The 23,851-nt window shown below is 42.8% G+C and overlaps 1 protein-coding gene and 1 long non-coding RNA gene across 2 annotated transcripts in view; one reads left to right on the forward strand and one right to left on the reverse strand.

Moving 5' to 3' along the window:
• Nucleotides 1–23,851, forward strand: part of DENND2A (DENN domain containing 2A) — a 157,961-nt gene that overhangs the window by 59,749 nt on the left and 74,361 nt on the right. The window contains exons 2-3 of the mRNA XM_089680717.1: nucleotides 14,054–14,152; nucleotides 22,442–23,557. Of these exons, the coding sequence (XP_089536843.1) occupies nucleotides 14,085–14,152; nucleotides 22,442–23,557 (1,184 nt within the window). The 5' untranslated portion in view covers nucleotides 14,054–14,084. The remainder of the gene's footprint in view (nucleotides 1–14,053; nucleotides 14,153–22,441; nucleotides 23,558–23,851) is intronic.
• Nucleotides 1–23,851, reverse strand: part of LOC149459738 (uncharacterized) — a 57,602-nt gene that overhangs the window by 11,905 nt on the left and 21,846 nt on the right. The window contains exon 3 of the long non-coding RNA XR_016313210.1: nucleotides 23,452–23,519. This is a non-coding gene — a long non-coding RNA (uncharacterized LOC149459738). The remainder of the gene's footprint in view (nucleotides 1–23,451; nucleotides 23,520–23,851) is intronic.

Genomic DNA, 23,851 nt, shown 5'->3' on the forward strand with positions numbered 1-23,851 from the left:
AGCTGATATTAGAAGCTGATTGGTTGCCATGCACAGCTGCACCAGATTCTGAGTACTGCATTTTTAGTAAATACACCCCATTTTTAGTAAATACACCCCTAAAGCTAGCCATAGATGGATTGAAATTTGGATGGTTTGGCAGAATGCACTGATCACTGCATTGTGACAGCGGAAAGTCCCGCTGTCAGAATTCAATGTCCAAGTGGGGAGGATTCCTCTATCCATGTCACTTGCGTGGATGGAGGAATCTGTTGATAATTCAGACAGATGGCTAATAAAAAAGTAATCTATGGCCAGGTTAAGGCCTCATGCACACTGGGCACTTTTACAGCTGCTGTTTTGGGCATCATGCAATTTTTTTCTACAGCCAGTATATTCCCCAGCATGTTATCCTATGTGTCCATGCATCAGCATTCTCAGCATTATCAGCATTTTTTTGCAGGGGCATTTTCAGGGTGAAAAAAACTCCAAACTACGAAGTTTGAAGAGGAGTTTTTCAGCTGTAAAAACACTGCAAAATGTTGAAAAATGTGGTTATCTGGCATTTATGAGCATTTTTGAGCCTCAAGTTTTGATAAAAAATGCTAAAAAAAAAACGCAAACGCTAAAAAATGCTAAAAAGTAACAACTCACGTTTTTAGCACAGCATTCTACACCTAACTCTACTGCCATTTTTGGTACATCCAGTGAGCGTGAGGCCTAAAAGTGAGCAAAAAAACTAAATCTTCAGTTGATGCCAGAACAAAAACAAAAGGAAAATCTTCCAATGGAGACACAACTATCTAAGGGAGCATTTCCCTTACTTTGGAGAGATTTCCTCTCACTTCCTGTTGAGTCTACAGCACAGAAAGTGAAGGTAAATCGCCCAAATGGGAGACACATGGCAAGAACAAATAAAGGCATTGGGGGAGAAATAAAGTTTTGGTTTTACATATACTTTAATATTCTGGTAGAGAGCTATTACCACATCTGTGCCCTGAATGCAATAATTGCCATGTACATCTCAGGAATAGATTTTTTGGTTGGTACAAACAACAAGAGACTGTCCACAGCACAAGGCCCAGACTGCGTTACATAAGACATCTGGCACAACGAGGGTTAATATGGGACTCGGTGCCGTCATGGAACATGGCTGAGCCTTTTCTCTTGGGAAATCTGGTGGAGCCTTCTGCAGAAATGTTGTGTTTCCCTGCTCTGAGCGGACCAGGAAAAATGTGCTTGTCAACTGCCATTCGGGTGCATTGGCCGGAGAAACATGTTTAATATGATGATGATGACTAGGACGGGGCTGTGCAGAAAGGGTCTCGTTTAAATGAACAGAGGAAAGTGTCCCTGTTGTCTTCAGGGCCCAAACACTTTTCTGCTGTGTTTTGTTGCCAGCCTATTCATTTGAATAGACTGCCGTAATGCAACGCACAATAATGTGCTAACGAACGTGCGCTAGAACAATGCATCAGGCCACCATGGTCGGAATGCGTCCCTATATTTAAAGCAGATCTATACTTAAAATTAGTGATTGGGCCAAAAAAAACCCCGTTTGGTTAGCGGTTGAACATTCGAACCTAACGAAAGTTAGACCACGAACTTCAAACTTGTAAATTCAAAAGTGCCCATTTTAAAGGCTTATATGCAAGTTATTGGCCATAAAAGAGGTATGGGGACTCGGGTACTGCCGACAGGGAGTGGTCCCCTTAAACTACCTGCAAAGTTACACATCTGTACAATGTATAGAACCTGCTACAGCATGACTGACATTTTTTTTAACCACTTGCCACCCTGCCTATAGTCAAATGACGGCCGGGTGAACACTTCGTCCCTTCGGGAGGGCATCATATGACGTCCTTCCCGGATCGCACTTTGCACGTGCCCGCAGGGCCGCGCTGTGGCGAGATCTGTTATAGGCTGTGTATCTCAGATCTATGTACCAGCCCCGTTGCCAGCACCATGTGACCTGCTGTAACCAATCACAGCAGGTCACATGACAGTTGTATACAATGGATTGCTTCCTTTCATGCCATCCATTGTATACAAGTGTGTCTAGCTGTGAATGGTCACAGCGATCACATGCACAGGCTGGGCCAATCACAGCCCAACTGTGTCATGTGACTAGCCGTGGCCAATCACATCTTATCACAACAAAAAAAACCCTGAATGAATCGATTTCATTCAGTTAAATGCTTGCTTATAGCAAAGAAATCCTTTGCTATAAGCAATCAAATTGTGTAAAAGAAAAAAAAAAATACTGATCACTTCCCCAAAGTAGTACAATGTTACTATGGTAACATTGTACTACTTTGGTCATAGTGTAATATGAAAAAAAAATCTTAAAAAAAGAAAAAAAATTAAAATAATAAAAACATTTAACAAAATAGAAAAAAATTATTATTTTTGTACTGTCACCAGTCAGTGTCCCTGATCACCACCACACCAGTTATATGCCGACACTGTACTGCACTGGTGACAGTATGTAAAAAAAATGTGAAAATAAATTTATTAATTTCTTCATTTTCCAAAAAATTATGACAAGAAAATTACAACTTCAAAAAACATGCAATGCCTCTTATGAAAAGACTGTCTACTTTGCAAAAAGGGGTCATTTTGGGAATATCTGTACTGTTCTGACATTTTGGGCCTCAAGAAATTAGATTGGCTGTCAGTACTTCAGGATTGATCAATTTTCAGATATATACCATAGTTGTGAACTGTATACCTTTCCTACAGACTAAATAATAAAAACTGATTTGGGTTATTTTCACCAAAGACATGTAGCAGAATACATCTTGGCCTATATTTATGAAGAACAATTATTTATTTGCAAACTTTTATAACAGAAACAAAGAAAAACGTGGGGTTATTTTTCAAAATTTTCGGTCTTTTTTTGTTTATTTAGCAAAAAATAAAAACCCCAGTGGTGACTAAATACCACCAAAAGAAAGCTCTAGTTTTGTGAACAAAATGATAAAATTTTAGTTTGGGTACAGTGTTGCATGACCGCGCAATTGTCATTCAAAGTGTGAGAGCGCTGAACCTGAAAATTGGCCTGGGCAGGAAGGGGGTAAAAGTGCCCGGTATTGAAGCAGTTAAAAATTACATTTAAAAAAAACAAAAACAAAAAAAAAAACAGCGTGGGATCCCCCCTAATCCTTACCAGACCCTTTAAGTGTGTGTGGTTCCCCCTAAAAGCCTTCCCAAGCCCTTTAGGCCTGGTAGGACTTTTAAGTGGAAATTCACACCCCAAATTCGTGGGATTCCCACAAAATTCCTACCAGACCCTTGATTCGAGCACAGTGCCGTGACTTGTTGGAATCTGGAAGCCCCCTTTAACAAGGGGCCCCCCAGAACTCAGCCCCACCCCTTGTGAATGAGTATGGGGTACATAGTACCCCTATCCATTCACTGAAAAAATATTGTCATGATGGCGCCGACTCACTGAAATTTAAAAAAAAAAAAAAAAAACGCCCGCCGACCCATCCGCACCCGCTGAGCACTCACCGCTATCTGACATTTGCCGGTCAGATGCAAACAATTGGGCGGGGCTAGCTGTGACATCACTAGCTAGCTCCGCCCAATTGTGCTGTGATTAGCCAAAGCATTGCACTTGACCTGTGGTCAGAGCGCAGAGCATTGTGGGACGCGGTGGCCGAACAGCCCGCTGAACGCCCTCACCGTTCATGTGGTCGCCGAACACATGAAAGACCAATGTTCGAGTTGAACTTACGTCCGACTCGAACATCAAGGACATCACTACTTAAAATCAAATTTGATTGCCTAATGGTGGCCATACATGCTTCAATAAATGATCAATTTCTTCTCCAATCAATTTCTACTAAAATAAATAATTGACCTATTGTTAACAACACTTTCAATCAAGATGCCACACAGGGGGAAGTGGATTTCAGTAGATAGCTAGGTAATTGATCACATACATTAACAAAATAGCTCAGGGCTGCTGATCAATCAAAATGATCGATATTTGGCATATCAGCTTGGTTTGAGTGTTATCTAAAAATAAATTAAAGCATGCGTGGACAATGCCCCATAAGGCTGCTTTCACACAGAAGTTTTCGAATCGCTTTTTTGTTAACAAAGCACAAGAAAAACTCATGAAAAATGCGCCCCTATGTACACTATATTGCCAAATGTATTGAGATGCCTGCTTTACACGCACATGAACTTTAATGGCATCCCAGTCTTAGTCTGTAGGGTTCAATATTGAGTTGGCCCACCCTTTGCAGCTATAACAGCTTCAACTGGGAAGTCTATCCAAAAGGTTTAGGAGTGTGTCTATGGGAATGTTTGACCATTCTTCCAGAAGTACATTTGTGAGGTCAGGCACTGATGTCAGATGAGAAGGTCTGGCTCTCAGTCTCCGCTCTAATTCATCCCAAAGGTGTTCTATTGGGTTGAGGTCAGGACTCTGTGCAGGCCAGTCAAGTTTCTCCACCCCAAACTCGCTCATCCATGTCTTTATGGACCTTGCTTTGTGCACTGGTGTGCAGTCAATTTGGAACAGGAAGGGGCCATCCCCAAACTGTTCCCACAAAGATGGGAGCATAAAATTGTCCAAAATGTCTTGGTATGCTGATGCTTTAAACGTTCCCTTCACTGGAACTAAGGGGCCAAGCCCAACCCCTGAAAAAGAACCCCACACCATAATCCCCCCTCCACCAAACTTTACACTTGGCACAATGCAGTCAGGCAAGTACCGTTTCCTGGCAACCGCCAAACTCAGACATATCCATTGGATTGCCAAACAGAGAAACATGATTAGTCACTCCAGAGAACACATCTCCACTGCTCTAGAGTCCAGTGGCGGCGTCCTTTACACCACTGCATCCAATGCTTTGCATTGCACTTGGTCATGTAAGGCTTGGATGCAGCTGCTCAGCCATGGAAACCCATTCCATGAAGCTCTCTACACACTGTGGTTGTGCTTATCTGAAGGCCACACAAAGTTTGGAGGTCTTTAGCTATTGACTCTACAGAAAGTTTCGACTTCTGTGCATTGCGTGCTTCAGAATGCGCTGACCCCACTCTGTCATTTTACATGGCCTACCACTTCTTGGCTGAGTTGCTGTTGTTCCCAGTTGCATCCTCTTTGTTATATTACCACTAACAGTTGACCGTGGAATATTTAGTAGCAAGGATTTGACGGATGGATTTATTGCACAGGTGGCAACCTATCACGGTACCATGCTTTCACTAAGCTGAATTCACTGAGCTCCTGAGAGCGACCCATTCTTTTACAAATGTTTGTAGAAGCAGTCTGCATGCCTAGGTGCTTGATTTTATACACCTGTGGCCATGGAGGTGATTTGAACACCTGAATCCAGTGATCTCGAGGGGTGTCCCAATACTTTTGGCAATATTATTATTATTTTACAGGATTTATATAGCGCCAACAGTTTGCTCAGCGCTTTACAATATAAAGGAAGACAATACAGCAACAATACAGTTCAATACAAGAAGGTTAGGAGGGCCCTACTCCTTGGAGCTTACAATCTATGAGGGAGGGGCTGGTGGTACAAAAGGTAAAGACTGTGGGGGACGAACTGATGGGAGAAATAGAAGACTTGGTTATTAGCTAAAGGCAGGATAGGCCTCCCTGAAGAGGTTTTTTAGAGATCGCCTAAAAGTGAGCAAAGTAGGCAATAGTCAGATAGATTGGGGTAGCGAGTTCCAGAGGATGGAGGAGGCTCTGGAGAAGTCCTGGAGACAAGCATGGGAGGAGGAGACAAGGGAGCTAGAGAGCAGGAGGTCGTGGGAGGAGCGGAGAGGATGGTTTGAGTGATATTTAGAGACAAGATTGGTGGTGTAATTGGGGGCAGAGTTATAAATGGCTTTATATGTTAGTGTTAATGTTTTGAATTTTATTCATTGGGCAATGGGAAGCAAACATGTGCAAAACAAAAAAAATTGTCTAGTTTTGATTCAAAATCTAACATATTTTGTGTAGATGGATTTGTAAAATCAGCTTTATATGGAATTTAGGGGGTAGAATGTTTAACAGTAAGTCCCAATGGGGTTGATTTACTAAAACTTGAGAGTGCAAAATGTGGTACAGCTCTGCATAGAAGCCAAATCAGCTTCCATTTTTTTTTTGTTAGTGTTTAATTGAACAAGCAGAAGTTAAAAGCTGATTGGCTACCATGCAGTGCTGCGCCAGATTTTGCACGCTCTAGTTTTAGTAAATCAACCCTAATATGTCAGGAGAGGTGAATGATTGCCTGATTCAGACAGTTATATAACAGGCATAAGGTGTAAGGAGCCAGTGAAGTGGCACAATGGATTTAGAGGGGCGTTGTGAGGTTATTCATACAGTTATGCCACTTAATAGGGCGGAAGAATGCACCGGAGCAGAGAGAGATGTTTGGCAGGGTGGTGAAGTCAGCTGGAAACTGAGAATACCAAGGCTACAAGGCTGTAATTAGAGGAGAGCTCACATATTATTGCTGTTTGGATATATATTTAATTGCTTTTCATTTCTCCCAGAGCAATGGCACTTTTAAACCCAAGATTGGCATTTATACCTGTCCTAGTATTGAGTCACAGGGCCAGAGCTGAACAATGCGCTCCTGCAAGCTTTTTCCATAAGGCTGAAGTACAAACCAAAGAACCAATCAAAATTCTTCCTTCACTGATCTGATTTCAATAGATAAATCTGACTGATTACAACAGGTTATTGTAGTTACTCATCTTTGTCCTAGGCAAAAAGGTATCAACAGGACTATTTTTTAGAACATCATATATGAATGTAGCACCCTCCTAGTTAGCTAGGGGGAGCTCTAGCTCAATTGTTAGTCAGGAGGGCGGAGTAGCAGCCTGGGTGCAATAGCTAGCAGAGTCAAATTGTGGTCAGAGCTGAGAGGCTCTGCAGACCAGCTCTCTGGACTTTCCCCCTGTTCTAGAACTTTGAAGAAAGGTCTAGAAGCAGTGGGCGGATTTGAGGAGTGGCTGGCCTGTGCTCTTAGAGGATCCTGGCCAATCCCCAACGGGAGGCTTGGCAGGGAGCCAGAACACAACCTTTAAGAGTGGCTGCGCCTGCTCAGCTGGAGGAGAGTTTGGGTGGAAGAGAGAGAAGGATGTGAGGCTGGAGGCAGGAGCCTGTGATGGGGGCCAGATGGAGAAGGGCTCACCTGCAGGCAGAGGATCTTGGAAGGAGGAAAGGTCAGGACTTCACCAGCCCCCTGAGAGAGGATCACCTGTGAGGCAGGGAAGGAGTGGCCCAGCCAGAAGGCCTGGTAGCAGACACTGACCCACCAGTAGCACAGGAGAAGTACTGAGTGAGTAGACCTACACCCCGTGAGTCAATTAGGGGAAGGAGCACTCTATTGGGAAACCAGATTAGCTACCACCCGGTACTGTCTTATTGTCTTGAAGTGACAGGTACTGGATCCCCTGCTCAGGGATTTCTCCAGGCAGCCAGATAGAGGAGAGTCTGGGGTCTGGGGTGGTACATCAGGAGAGGCTGGCTAGCTCTCCAGAAGAGAATCTTTTGCTGTACAGACTTGTAAATAGTTTCAGGAAATTTATCCTCAGTTCCAGTTCCATTGGGCATCCCATACACCCCTTACCCCATCCAAGTTTTATCATCCCCTAATAAAACATCAAAACAAGCTCAAGGACTGGTCACTGTCTCCTGGATGCAAGTCTAAATGGAAAAATGCATGTTTCCTGGCCATGCAGTACTATACAGGGACCCAAATCTATTGCAACTCCTAACGAGTAGTGCTACACGAACATAAAGACTATTAAAGTGAAGTCTTGAGTATGTATTCTCTATAACTGTCCTGAAGAAGCAGATAAGTCTACAAATCTCATCGACCTAACAAGGGGATTCTACGTGTAATATTTTGAAAATTGTAACAGTCTCAAAAATTACTGTACATATTGTCTACTTGGTATACCTTGTATTTTAATCAGCTGCATTCACACTTGAGCTGAGTATCTTTGGTCTTTTTTTTTCTTGGAGCACTTGTACAGATGTGTTTATAGGCTTCTGAAGCTTGTGTGTTCTTTTTCAATACTTTTAGCCAATGGAAAACTAGCTACTGGGGGGAAAAAATTTTGTTTTTGTGCTTTTTCACACAAGTTCACACATTTTTTTCAGGTGCTCCTATTGGACCTAAAAAGTTTGAAGCTTCAGACTTGAGGCTTGCAGCTCAAAAGAAGCTTATGTACTTTTTTGAGCTACAAGCTTCAAACGACACTATGCTCCGATATGAACAGGCACAACTGAAAACTATGGGGTGATTTACTAAAACTGTGTAGGTTTCTGCATAGAAACCAATCAGCTTCCAGGTTTTATTTTCAAAGCTTAATTGAACAAGCTGACATTAGAAGCTGATTGGCTACCATGCAGAGCTTCACTAGATTGCTCCAGTCTTTGTAAATCCCCACCACCGGTTCTGGATATTAAGTGAGCTTTCTTGGGTGCAATATAGAAAAGTCCTGTTTTTTTTCTCTCAAGAGTTATACTTACTTGCCTTTATCTTCAATCTTAGCAACTTTTGTTTTATAAGTCTGTTCATGCTAATAAGTTGGTACTTGATGTGGACAAATTTTGTTGATTTACTAAAGGTGTAGTCCTTTCTCCACCTTTTTACACCTAAGGAATTATTGAAAAAATGTACAGGTTCTCAGGGAAACACTGCTAAAAAGTATTTTTCCTACAGCTCATGGTACATTAGCGTGATCAATAAATTGAAGAAAGTTTTAATTTAAAAATTACTCAATGTGGCATGCCTATTGTTTTATATAAATTGCCCCCGTACATTGATGGTCAGTGTAGGTGGGAGATCAACCCTAACCTCAGGAGGAGCCCAAGTGTTCCACAGAATCCTGGTTGAAAACTACTGGTGTTGGCTGTTCACATAGCAAAGTGAATGTTCACTGTGTGAAAATGGTGTTCTCTTCTTCTTTATGTTCTTGAGTACCCAATCATGTATTGCAAGGGGAAAAAATGGTCCATTTCCTGGTGTGTGAATGTGCCGAGGCACTCTTGTATACCCTTTATATCTGCAATGTGAGATCTAAGGCGCTGCAGCCTCTTCCTGCTAATCTCAGGATGTTTGGAGTGAGATTTAGTGGTGTCACTACTGTGCTGCTCATTTTTCTTGCTGAAGGCTCTTAAATGAGGATACAAAGCCTTGCCTCTACAAAGATGGTGACCTCTACACAGAGACTGGGCATGGTATGTCAATTGGCTCTGCTTGTTTTTTTTGGGCACAGATTCTAGATGTAGGATTCTATAGGGGGGAACATAGACAGCAGTTGTTTTTAGGCTGCATTCACACGCACACACTGGGTTCATTCAGCTGAATTGATCTGCATTTTTCTGTGCTAAGGCTGCTCACACTTGAGCGTTTTGTAGCTTGAAGCTCGAAGCTCCAAAAAAGCTCAAACTTAAAAAATCTCTATGGTGCCTGCTCACATTTGATCGCTTGAACAGGCACCATAGAGAAAAATTGATTTTTTTAAGTTTGAGCTTTTTTGGAGCTTCAAGCTTCGAGCTTCAAGCTACAAAACCCTCAAGTGTGACCAGCCTTAGCACAGAAAAATGCAGATCAGTTCAGCTAAATGAACCCAGTGTGTGCGAGCTCTAAGCCCCCACATTTATTCTCATAGATTTCCTTTTAGGGATTAGTAATTTTCTTAGTTTTCCTTCATTGGTCCTCATATATGCACACATTAATATCACTTACTTTACTTATCCCTTGAGCCAACCTTTCTGTACCAAAATCAGAAGCTGTAAATGGAGGTACAGGTGTACCTCAATTTATGAACGCCTCGGTTAATGTAATTTTTGGTTTACGAATGAAAATCCATTGAAAATAATGCCTTGGTTTACAAATTTGTTTTGCAATACGAATGGATTAATTGGTTTTCAATGCATTTACAAATTTTTTTAAATCATGTCCCTGTACAGTATTTATGCCTTTAACCATTAGCTGCCCGGCCTATAGCCGTTTGGCGGCCGCAAAAATGTTTTAGCTTTCTGGGGTGTACGCCATTTGGCGTCCTTCCGCACATGCGCAGTTCGCGCGGTTGCAGAGCCGCGCAGCGGCGCGATCTGTCACCGGCCGTGTACCTCGGATACGGCCGATGACAGATCTGAGTACCGGCCCCCGTTGCCGGTACCATGTAACCTGCTGTGACCAATCACAGCAGGTCACATGACAGTTGTATACAATGGATGGCTTCATTCATGCCATCCATTGTATACTAGTGCCTAGCTGTGAATGGTCACAGCAGATCACATGCACACATCATGTGATTAGCTGTGGCCAAATCACAGCTAAGCACAAAAAAAAAAAAAAAAAATCTGAATGAATCGATGTCATTCAGGTAAATGCTTGCTTATAGCAAAGTAATTCTTTGCTATAAGCAAATTGTGTAAAAAAAAGGAAAATACTGATCACTTTTCCAAAGTAGTACAATGTTACTATGGTAACATTGTACTACTTTGATCATAGTAAAATAGGAAAAAAAAATCTTTAAAAAAATAAAAAAAATGTAATAAAAAATTAAAAATAACAAAAATAAAAATAAAAAAAATATATATTTTTTTTTTCATACTGTCACCAGTCAGTGTCCCTGTTCACCGCCATGCCAGTTATATGATGACGCTATACTGCACTGGTGACAATATGTAAAAAAAAAAAGTGAAAATAATTTTTTTAATTTTTTCATTTTCCGAAAAATTATGACCAAAAAAATACAACTTCAAAAAACTCGCCATTCCTCTTATGAAGTACGTCGGACTGTCTACTCTGCAAAAAGGGGTCTTTTTGAGGATATCTGTACTGTTCTGACATTCTTGGACCTCAAGAAATTAGATTGGCTGTCAGTACTTCAGGATTGATCAATTTTCAGATCTATACCATAGTTTGTGAACTCTATAACTTTCCTACAGACTAAATATTACATCCTAATTTGGTTTATTTTCACCAAAGACATGTAGCAGAATACATCTTGGCCTAAATTTATGAAGAACAATTATTTATTTGTAAACTTTTATAACAGAAACAAAGAAAAACGTGTTTTTTTTTCAAAATTTTTGGTCTTTTTTTGTTAATTTAGCAAAAAATAAAAACCCCAGCGGTGATTAAATACCATCAAAAGAAAGCTCTAGTTGTGTGAAAGAAATGATAAAATTTTAGTTTGGGTACAATGTTGTATGACTGTGCAATTGTTATTCAAAGTGTGAGAGCGCTGAAACGTGAAAAATGGCCTGGGCAGGAAGGTGTAAAATTGCCCGGTATTGAAATGGTTAAAGTACACTTTATAAAGAGTTTTGAACAGATAAAACTTTTTTTTCACTTTTTTCTTACCTCTGGAATGGATTAATTGGTTTTCAATGCATTTACAAATAAATTTTTAATCATGTCCCTGTATTTATGCCTTTAAAGTGCACTTTATAAAAAGTTTTGAACAGATAAAAGACTTTTTTTTTTTTTTTAACTTTTTTTTTACCTCTGGCACGGATTAATTGGTTTTCAATGCATTCCTATGGGAAACCGCGTTTCGGTTTACAAATTTTTCACAATACGAAAAGTCCTGCGGAACTAATTAAATTTGTAAACTGAGGTACATCAGTATTCTGTTTGTGTTGCTGTACATACAACACAGATATGAGCGATGGGATCTCCTGTGTTGACATGATTCTGACACATATATCTCACAGTATACTGGATTTCATGGCTTTCCTTGTGGACAGAATGCACCTTGTTCTTGATTGATCTGTTTCTTCTTACCCAAACATCTTATGGTGTTTTTTTTTATTCAGATGTGGATATCAAGGCTGAATTCCCAGAATCCTCCACTGCTTGTGTTTTAGCTGTTCCCTGCAGGATGGGTCACATCTAGCCATTTCCTGCGTGCTGCGTTTGAGCGGGTGCATCGGCCCATTCATTTGAAAGGGCTACTGTATCTGCGGGAATCACAGGAAAAAGTTCCCTGCACCTTTAACCCTCATATGCAGGATGGTGATGTTTTGCACCCTGCAGTTTCTCACACCTGAAAATGCATTTTCAGGTAGGTGGGGGTACCAGTAAGAATTAATGGAATCCTCGTCTGGTAAAGAGCAGTGTGTTTTGCCTGCGGGTGCAGGAATGTGTGAGATTTGCAGGCATTCCTACACCTGCATAAGTGTGTACCTAGCCTGAGGCTTATTCTCTGCTATGGGTCTCACAAAAATGCCACACCGTATCCGAATGTATTCCACATGAGGGAAATTAACACAGGAACAACCAGCAATGCCTTTCATCTTCTTGTGTCCAGCCTAAACAATTTCTCTTAGTTATGGATAGACTGGGTAAACAATAGGACCTCTGTCAGATTTTTACTGCTGACTGGGACTGTTTGAGAGAGATTTCCCCTCACTTCCTGTCCAGCTGACAACATTTTACCAGACAGGAAGTGAGGGGGGATCTCCAACAGCAACAAGGACAGAAATAAGAATGATTTTCTTTAGTAGAGTAGGGGAAGTCTAGAACCCCTGCCAGGTTTTATTTCTATCTGTGCCTCTGTTGCAGATTTGCCCTCACTTACTGTCTGTTGAAACCATTGTCATCAGGACAGGAAATCAGAGGAAGTCTCTCTGGATAGCAATAAAAACCCAACAGCAGTTCTAATTCTTCCCCAAAGCTAGAAAAAGGTTGTCACGATGCACACTGTGCACTCCAGGAAGTGTATTGGATGATGCTGAGTGTCATTTAACCGGTTTCCTACCATGCTATAGGCGAAAGACGTCTTGTCTAGTTCTGGGACGGTGTCCATGGACATCCTTCCAGAACACACCCCCTGCGCGACCGCAAGTAGCACGCACCCGGCCATGCCGGTGATCGCTGTGTCCGGCCAATCACGGCGGCCTTTTACCATGTGATCAGCTGTGTCTAATGACACAGCAGATCACCGGGCAAATACAGTTGCCGGTCATCGGCAGCACTTTCCGCACACTATCACAGCATGAGGAAAGTACTGCCGATAACAGGCAATTGTCAGAGAAATGATCGGCACTGATCATCAGTCCCCTGATGATCAGTGCCCATTAGTGCTGCACACCTGTGTCACCCACCTGTGCCCGTCAGTGCTGCCCACCTGTACCCATCAGTGCCACCCACCTGTGCCATGCAGTGCCACCCAGCAGTGTCCTGCAATGCCACTCACCTGTGCCCAGCAGTGCCACCCATCTGTGCCTAGCAGTAACACCCACCTGTGCCCAGCAGTGCCACCCATCAGTGTCCAGCAGTGCCACCCATCAGTGCCGCCTATCAATGCCTCTTATCAGTGCTCATCAGTGCTGCCTATCCATGCCGCTCATCAGTGCCCGTCAGTGCTGCCTATCAGTGCCCATCAGTGCTGCCTATCAGTGCAGCCTCATCAATGCACATCAGTGAAGGGAAAAAATTATCTGTTTGCAAAATTTTATAATAGAAACAAAGAAAACCTTTTTTTGTTTTTCAAATTTTTTGCCCTTTTTTGTTTATAGCGCAAAAAATAAAACACCCAGTGGCGAATAAATAGCACCAAAAGAAAGCTCTATTTGTGTGAAATAAAATGATACAAATTTCATATGGGTATAATGTTGCATGACCGCGCAATTGTCATTGAAAATGCGTCAGAACTGAAAGCTGAAAATTGGCCTTGGCAGGAAGGGGGTATAAGTACCCGGAAGGCAAGTGGTTAACCTAAAAGAGGATCAGTGCTGAAAAGCAAGGCAGGTCTGTGAGGGGCAGCACCATATAGGAGGTGGGTATGGCAGCCAGCTTACCTTTTTTTTTAGTTTTTTTGAGCACTGGACTATTATTACAAAGTATACTCAGGCTTTACAGAATGCTCCAGTCCTTTTGCAAAGATGTCATGACTGCTTTGTGAACAGAACAAATTGGCTACCTCCACTGTTTACTGGTACACATTTTATGTTCATTTCTTTCTATTACAGCTTGGATTTACAAGCAGGTGGACTTACCAACAGCTTTGTTTTCCTAATACATGTTTTAAATATATTTTGTTGGATGTAGGAATAAAAATTGTTCTTGTTATGTTGTAGGGGAGCGGGTGTGATATCACATGCTGACACGATGACTGTGAGACGGGCGGCTGAGGTGACCAGAAATAAGGATCACACTCTGCATCAGTCAAGTCGCAGGTAAGAATTATGAGCTTCAGTTAAAATAAAAATGAAGTGTATTTTCAGTAGGCACATATTTTAGGTATCATTGCAATTGTAGCACTGCCTCCTTAAGAGTTGCTTATTATTTTCGGGCTCCCTGTTGCTCTGGACCCCTCTCTGAAAGCCCAACCCTTGCTGACACCACAGTACACTCTTAACCGGAGTAAATCACCACCAGAAAGTAAACTCACACACTGATTGGAGTACACTGGTAAGAGGTTTATAGCAAACTTCAATGTAGCCTGGTCACACAGCATAAACAGAATTGGCATGTGCAGAGTCAGTTGTTACTTGTGTCAGCTTTAAATAAGAAAAGACAACACTTATCACAGAGTCTCAACTAGCGTTAGCAGGCCTCCTTTCTGAAACTAACCCAATACCTTCAACTTGAGGTGGCTTTACAGGCTCCATTGAGCAGTGAGAACTATCAAACAGGTAGACTAGCTTACTTCAGACCCTCAGGACCTGATGGCAAGGAGGTATCCTGAAATTAGGAAAGAGCTCTTTACCCCAAACAACAAATGTTTTCTTAAATGCAGTGAAGAGTCTGCTGCGCACGTGATGGGGCCCAGTTGGTGCACGATGAGAGGAAGAACAATGAAATAAAGAAAAGGAAAAAACTGAACTCCCTCTGAAAGAAGCAATTGACTTGTGTAATGACCCTTTAAAGCACTAGTCACTAGTAGATCTAAAGCAGTAAGATGTTAAGCTGGCAGAAGTGATTGTTGAGACAGGGCAGCTCCTCGCTAGACTACTGGCACAATAGGAAAAGGTCTCTTTAACCGCTTCCCGACCGCCCCATAGCAGAAATACTGCTACAGGGCGGCATGGGTGCGCAAAATCACGTATATATACGCAATTTTACATCTCTGGGTAGGGGGCGCACACGAGCTACGCGCACCCTACCTCGCTGCCGTTCGCAGCCGCGGCTGTCAATCACTGGGTCCCGGACGGTGATTACTTGCTGGCTCCCAGTTATTTACAAAGATTTCCGATGGGGAGGAGAGCTGTTTTGTTTACTAACGGTTATCCTCCCTGTCAGCCCGGCACACTGATTTGGATGGCTGTGCACAAATTTTGAGGTTGCTTTGAATCAACAAGACAGGCATGAACAAAAGAATGGTTCTTAATACTCCAAACTTTTGATGCCTTGCAAGTCTCAGGCTGAGGGCAAGCTGGTGTCCCACGCTGGCTCTGCCTGTGAATTATGGATTTCCAGCCATGTATCTCTGCCCGCAATCATTCTGCTCTTCCTCTGTCCTTCACCACGGTTGTGGTTTGTGGTTTCTGGACCTCACCAAGTCAGGGTTTTGCCTTTTTTTTCCACTTTGCTTTTAAAGTTGGGAGCCAGGAGAAGAGAGAGTTTAGTGTGGCTTTGCTTGGACTGTCAGATTGCTGACTCACACACTGAGGAGTGGAACTTCTGTGGACACAATAGTGTTTATTTGAAGAAAAATTCCAGCCTGAATTATATTCCACATATAGATTGCAATTTTTTTTTTACAGATTCCAAATATGTGTATGTATCAGTTCTTTTTTGGTTTCTTTGCTTTGAAAAAGCACAATATGCAAAATAGATTCTGACTCCTGACAAATTTACTGCCCATGTCATCCTTTCCTTGTCTTAGTATGACTGATAGCAGCTTGGCATAGCACAGCAGAGGTCAAGGAAGCCTACAGGAAAATAGTTTATCTCAATATTTATGCATAAGTATTAAAGCAGAGCTCCAGGCTCCCCCAAAGAAATAAAAGTCAGCAGCTACAAATACTGTAGCTGCTGACTTTTAATATAAGGAAACGTATCTGTCCAGGAAACCAGCGATGTCTTCACCCGAGCCAATTCTTCTATTGGCTTTGGGTGCAGGTGCCAGCATCTTAAGTAAGGGAAACTGGCAATGAAGTCTTGCGGTTCCACAGCCAGCTTCCTACTTCGCATGCACGAAGCACGCTGCACTTTGTGAATAGTCCTGCAGTCTTCTGGGACCTGTGAAGTGTCCCTGAAGGCTGCGGGGAAGGAGAGAAGGATTACCATGGTGCATCTGACCGGAAGTGGGAGTGGGTACCTGTCAAAACCAGGTGCATGCTTTCCCCTCCCTCCCAAGATGTGCCAATTGTGGCAGTGGAGGGGGGGGTTGGGGTAATGCAACAAGTGAACTTCCCCCTTTGGAAGGGCAAAGTGAGAGGTTTCCTTTAACAACAGCATCACCAAATGCTTATATTTACCTTTTCTAGGTTCCACTTCTACTCTGCACAAAGCAGCAAAGTAATATAACAGTATCAGAATGATCAGACAGAGAGTACCGTATTTTTTGCTCCATAAGATGCACCTGACGATAAGACGCACTTAGGTTTTAGAGGAGGGAAAACAAGAAAAAAAATATTCTGAACCAATGGACTGCAGACACAGTACAGGAAATGACCAGAGACTGCAGGCATAGTACAGGAGATGACCAAAGACTGCGGACATAATAAAGAAAATGACCAAAGACTGCAGACATAGTACAGGAGGTGACCAGAGACTGCGGACATAATAAAGAAAATGACCAAAGACTGCAGGCATAGTACAGGAGGTGACCAGAGACTGCGGACATAATAAAGAAAATGACCAAAGACTGCGGACACAGTACAGGAGATGACCAGGGACTGCAGACACAGTACAGGAGATGACCAGAGACTGCAGACACAGTACAGGAGATGACCAGAGACTGCAGACACAGTACAGGAGATGACCAGAGACTGCGTACACAGTACAGGAGATGACCAGAGACTGCGGACACAGTACAGGAGATGACCAGAGACTGCGGACACAGTACAGGAGATGACCAGAGACTGCGGACACAGTACAGGAGATGACCAGAGACTGCGGACACAGTACAGGAGATGACCAGAGACTGCGGACACAGTACAGCAGATGACCAGAGACTGCGGACACAGTACAGCAGATGACCAGAGACTGCGGACACAGTAGAGCAGATGACCAGAGACTGCGGACACAGTACAGCAGATGACCAGAGACTGCGGACACAGTACAGGAGATGACCAGAAACTGTGGACACAGTACAGGAGATGACCAGAGACTGTGGACAGTACAGGGGATGACCAAGAGACTGCGGACAGTACAGGGGATGACCAAGAGACTGCGGACAGTACAGGGGATGACCAGAGACTGCTGACACAGTACAGGGGATAACCAAGAGACTGCGGACAGTACAGGGGATGACAAGAGACTGCAGACAGTACAGGGGATGACCAGAGACTGCGGACAGTACAGGGGATGACCAGAGACTGTGGACAGTACAGGGGATGACCAAGAGACTGCGGACCTTTGGGGAGGGAGGGAGAGCGGGTACCTGAATTTGACAGGTACCCGCTCCCACTTCCGCGGAGTTGTCCTCCCTTTAGTGTGGGCACTTGACTGTGACAGTCGGGTGCCCACTGTGCATGCGCAAGAAGCGCTGCGCTTTGTGATTGGTCTGGAGTCTTCTGGGACCTGTCATGTGTCCCAGAAGACGCCGTACCATCCACAAAGCGCAGCGCTTCTCGCTCATGCGTAGTGGGCACCCGGCTGTCACAGTCAAGTGCCCACACTAAAGAAGCCGGCGCCGGAAGACTATACAGCACTGGACTGAGGAACAGGTAAGTTTCTGCTGCAGAGAAGAGACGAGTGGCCGGCCCGGTATTCTGACATGGCGGCGGCGGTGGGAATCCCAGACCGGCCGCTCCATATTCGCTCCATAAGACGCACTGACATTTTTCCCCCTTTTTTGGGGGGAAAAAAGTGCGTCTTATGGAGCGAAAAATACAGTAATTGTAAACTGTTTAATAAACAGGTGCAAAGTAGAATTAATAATGCAAAACAAAGTCCTTCATAGAAAAGTATCCATAACATTCGATAACAAAAGGAAGTCAAAAGTTACTTAAAGTGGTTCTAAGGGCTAAAGGTTCATTTTACCATAATCCATTCTCTGCATTAAAGTATAACTAAAAGCAAAGCCTTTTTTTTTTTTATTTGAAGTAAAAGTAAAAACAAAATCCCAAATTTTGGGTTGTCCACACAAAAGTTATAGATAAATCTTCCAATGGGGACATTAATTCTGTTGACCTAGGGGACCCAAATGAATTCCCTTAATTTGCAGGGATTTCCACTCACTTTCCATTTGGCTATGGGACAGGAATTGAAGGGATATCTCCGCAATGGGACACAGATGGCGAAAAAAAAATTGACAGGGGTTATAACTCTCCTTTGCTGCATCGAGAATGGAAAAAAAAGTTTTGCCTATAGTTCTACTTTAAGGTAAAAGCCTTCTGAGTGCAGCCCCCCTGCCGCAGCTCCCCCTTATATTTACCTGAGCCCGAACTCGATCACAGACAGTAAGGAGGGTGTGGTGTCTATGAGCTGGCTTGGGACTGAGCCAACCCAAGTGCCTCCATAGCAAGCAACTGACACAGACAGCTAGGCTTGGCCCCGCCCCTGGTCTATCATCACAAGCTTTGACTGACAGCAGTAGGAGCCAATGGTTCTCGCTCCTCTCAGCAAAACCTGTGAGAGTGGGGAGAAGAGGAGAGAGCCACTGCAGGCGGGCACAGCGCTAGATCGAATGAGGGCTCTGGTAAGTATTGGGGGTTGAGGGGGAAATACATTAAGCCTAAACATTTTTTACCATAATTCAAGGAATGCATTAAGTTAAAAAATGTTTAGGCTTTAAAATCACTTTAATAAAAACAATACGGAACACAGATACTGCAGATTATCCTCAAACTGCATTCCAGGGTAGCTCTGGTAACACAGCTGAACAACTAGAGGGATCCAAGACCACAGGGTTGTCTGCCTCACTGAACTGGATTATTCATGTAGCACTTGGGAAGGGACCCGGGAGAATAGCTGGGTCCTATGGAGAAGCTGCATATTACTGGATTCCAACCTGGCTGCCCGCGCGCCTGTTCTAACAGTGGAGGGCCTCTCTCCTGGTTGCAGATCACTTGTCCAGCTACCTCTGCTTTATCAGATGTGGCCTTTCTGATGTGCTCAGGGACAGAACCAGGTAAACTTATCTTTCCTGGGCATCTCTAGGGACCCAGAGATTTGTGGGCAAAAGGCGTTAAAGGGGCCTGTGCCTGCATCTCATCATGGTGTGCAAAAGGTCACTCTGCTAGAGTAACATACCCAGTACTTCTGGATATGAGAATTATTTGACTAATGGGGGAGGGAAGTATGTGTAGCTGGTGGGGCTGGTATTAAAGTTATCCCGTTCCTTTTTTTCAGCACGGACAAAGCACAGATGCACGTTAAATCTGAAAATTCTGAATCAGATTGTAACATACAGTTGTGTTCAAAATAATAGCAGTGTGTTGAAAAAAGTGAATAAAGCTCAAAATCCTTCTAATAGCTTTTATTTCCATGCACACAAATGCATTGGGAACATTACACATTCTATTCCAAATCAAAACATGAAGAAAAATATATCAAATTTGTGTTGTTCCTCTAAACAATTGAAGAAAAGTGAATATTAGACTGTTCAAAAAAATAGCAGTGTTTGTATTCTTCTTTACAAACTCAAACATTCACTATATAAACTGAAAAATGTTTGAAGATTTTGATTTCCTTTGAATCATTTAATGAATATTTGGTTGTATAAGCACTGTTTCTGAGAACTGCTGTACATCTGTGTTGCATGGAGTCAACCAACTTCTGGCACCTGTGAACAGGTATTCCAGCCCAGGATGATTGGACTACATTCCACAGTTCTTCTCTATTTCTTGGTTTTGCCTCGGAAACTGCATTTTTGATGTCACCCCACAAGTTTTCTATTGGATTAAGATCTGGGGATTGGAATGGCCACTCCATAACATCAATCTTATTGGTTTGGAACCAAGATGTTGCCCGTTTACTGGTGTGTTTGGAGTCGTTGTCTTGTTGGAACACGCATTTCAAGGATATTTCCTCTTCAGCATTAGGCAGCATGACCTCTTCAAGTATTCTGATGTATTCAAACTGATCCATGATCCCTGGTATGCGATAAATAGGCCCAACACCGTAGTATGAGAAACATCCCCATATCATGATGCTTGCCCAACCATGCTTCACTGTCTTCACAGTGTACTGTGGCTTGAATTCAGTGTTTGGGGGTCGTCTGACAAACTGTCTCTGGCCACTAGACCCAAAAAGAACAATCTTACTTTCATCAGTCCACAAAATTTTGAGCCATTTCTCTTTAGGCCAGTCAATGTGCTCTTTGGCAACAGTGGGACTTTGCGGGGGCTTCTTGCAGATAGCTTGGCTTCACATAGGCGTCTTCTAATTGTAACAGTACTCACAGGTAACTTTACACCTTCTTTGATCTTCCTGGAGCTGATTGTTGGCTGAGTCCTTGCCATTTTGGCTATTCTTCTATCCATTCGAATGGTAGTTTTTCGCTTTCTTCCACGTCTTTCAGGTTTTGGTTGCCATTTTAAAGAATTTGCGATCATTTTAGCTGAGCAGCCTATCTTTTTCTGCACTTCTTTATATGTTTTCCCCTCTCCAATCAACTTTTTAATCACTGTACGCTGTTCTTCTGAACAATGTCTGGAACGACCCATTTTCCTCAGAATTTCAGAGAGAAATGCACTGTAACCAGCATGCACAACATTTGCTGCCTTCCTTCCTTAGATAAGGGCAATAATTGCCACCTGTTTTTCAAAGAATCAATGACCTCACTAATAGAACTCTACACTGCTATTATTTTGAACATGCCCCTTTCAATTAGTGATTCAATTACACAGAATCAGCAGCATGCATGTCATGACTGTTGGGTCTGTTGGATTTCTATTACTTTACTACACCTGCTAGTAAATTATTTGCCATGTAGAAATATAATTTCTACCAAAAACAGTGATTGATCAGGTTAGTGATGTCTGACTGCTATTATTTTGAACACAACTGTACATGGACAGTTTTAGAGTAATTTCCCCCCTATTTCTTTATACAATAATAGTAATAATAACTATACAGAGCAAAGAACAGTTTCAAAGTTTCAAGCTCATTACCTCAAGTTTCACCATTCACCATTTTTCTGAGTTTGCATTCTGAACCATCTTGTGCCTAAATGGCAGAAATCTGCATTTTGCATGAACCCGAAGCTTTTATTTGTTTTTTTTTGTTTTTTTAAGTACATAGAAGGTCATCCTGCATCACCTCATAGCCATGCTTAAGCAGTTACATTCAAATCGACCACCAGAAGTGGAAAATAAAAACGTACATGTATATTTAAGATGACTCACAGTCAAGCAGTCTAAAGCCCAGCTGAATTTTCATTTTAATCATATAAATACATTCCAGATACTTCAAAACAAAAAAGGTGTACACTTACAGTTTGTTTTCTTTGAAAAGCAACCACAGTCTGAATAGAAACATCTGCCCCCTCCTAGCATATTGTAGAGAAGGACCTTTGTTCTCTAGGTGGAAGCAGTGGTCTCTCTGCAAAGGTCTGATATGCCCAGGGGCGTATTTACCACAAGGCAAACAAGGCACTTCCCTAGGGCAGCATTTTTCAGGGGGGCAGCACTTCTCCCCAGAAGAAAGGATGGAAGAAGGGACATGCGCGCCATGGGAACCAGGTGGGATCCGAGAAATGCTGCGGGCTGCTTGATGATCTATGTAGAGCCTGACTTTCTTTCTTGGGGATGTCCAGAGATGTGAAGATGGGTGTCTTTCTCTCTATCGCCGGGAAGGGGGGGTAGTGGGAGGCTGTCCCAAAATGGGGGGGCATTGGTGTTGTTGGTCAATGTCAGGCTCTCTCTGCGGGGGGGGGGGTGTTGGTCAGTGTCCGTGGGGTCAGATGATTACCTAAATACACCACTGGATATGCCCTCTCTTGAGTCAGAGGTAGAGCTGTGCAATTAACAAGAGCATGGGCTTTGCTGATTGCTGAGCTATAGGCGAGACTCAGGCGGTGTTCAGGATATCTACAGGGAGCCCACTGCTTCCTCACAGAGAGCAAAAGTCTTTGTGTAGCATGCTGGTAGAGAACAGGATTTTTTATTCACAGGATCACAAGGTGAAAATAAAAGAAAGTCATGAAAAAAAACCTAATGCAGCTACCACATGTATGGACTAGTAAGCTGCAATATTTTACATTCTTTTCTTTGGTTTAGTTATGCTTTAAGCCTGTTGTGCAAAATTAGTTACCAAATCTTCAATAATATCTCAGGAACTGTATTACTGAAACAATGATAGTATGCTATAACTTTACCAATATACACCAATGATTCCTTTCTTTTTCCCAGGGTAAACCCTGCAGGTAAAGAGAATTCTGGGACTTGGAAAAAACTTGAAATTCTTCAATTTTACTTGAGCGTCAGAACCCAAGCTGTAAGTACATTGGCATCAGTCATATACAAACAAGAGATTGACCAAGAGAAGACTCCATTTAAAGGCTTAGAGAACTGGCCAAGTGACAAAGACTTACAAGGTTTGGGACAGAACATGCTCAGCAACAAAATGATCATCAATGACCCAGTGATGGAAATTAATGTCAAGGACCCAGGACTTATCATTAAAAAACAGCTGGGTAACACCAAGTCTTCCCCATCTCCCCAAAAGATCACCTTGAAGAAAACATCAAGCATTAAGGATAAGATTTCTGAGTGGGAAGGGAAGAAGGAGACAATATCTCCAACCCTTGGTAGGAAAGAGCCCTTAACTGTAAAGAGACAGGACTCGTTTGGTACTGCTTTTGGAGATACAACTGTTGATGATGGGAGGAACCGACAGAAAGTTAATATCAAAAGGATGTTCAGTTGGGAAATGGAAAATAAGGACATTGAACAGAGAGAATCTCAAAAATTTGAAAAGAAAACAGAAAAAGAGACCACCCTAACCACAGAAAGACTTCAAGAGCAAGTCACAGGCACAAAAAAGGACCAGACAACTGTGCTGAACCAAGTGAAAAAGTTTGAACGTTCACTAAAGGACAGTCCTGCAGATGGCCTGCCACAGTTACCTGGGACCTATTACTCTCCACAGTGTTTACTAGATTCAGAGAACCAGGAAAACAAATTGGGGTCAAAATCAAAATGGGGATCAGACTCTGAGAATGCAGAGCCTATATTTGGGACAGTTGGAGAAGGCAGAGCATCTCGAAGGACAAGCAATGCTGAAAATGTTTATACAGAGCCCGGAGCCCCTGAGAAGTCAATACCTATCAACCCCTTACCAAAGCCTAGGAGGACTTTTCGGCATGATGGTGAACTGGGCCCAGTTAGAACAGGTTTACGGAAAATGAACAGAGACTTACCTCCAGTTCCTTGTATACTTCCCCCTCCACTCCCAACATCTCCACCTCCATCAGCTGTCAGCAGGAGACTTTGGAATAGCAAGCATAGAAACAATGGAGACCACAGGTAAGTCTACATGATTTGTGATTTTGTAGCACAACAGAAAGAAACCTTACAATGTTTGCATAAAGTATAGTGTACCTTTAACTACTAATTTGTTTCCGTGTCCCCTGTTTTGTTTGAAGTTCAGTTTTAGCATCAGTGCCTAGTCTAGTAATTTTCAGGTCATTGATGATTGCGTGTACCCACTCTTAAAGCGGAGCTCCACCCAAAAGGGGATGTTCCACTTTAAGACTTTGTCCCTCGCTCCCCATTCAGGATTGGCACCTTTGGGGAGTGGGTACCTGAATTTGACAGGTA

This window comes from Staurois parvus, unplaced genomic scaffold (genome assembly GCF_062004578.1).
Source record: "Staurois parvus isolate SC_StPar_1 unplaced genomic scaffold, SC_StPar_1.0 ptg000249l, whole genome shotgun sequence".
NCBI classification, from domain to species: Eukaryota; Metazoa; Chordata; class Amphibia; order Anura; family Ranidae; genus Staurois; species Staurois parvus.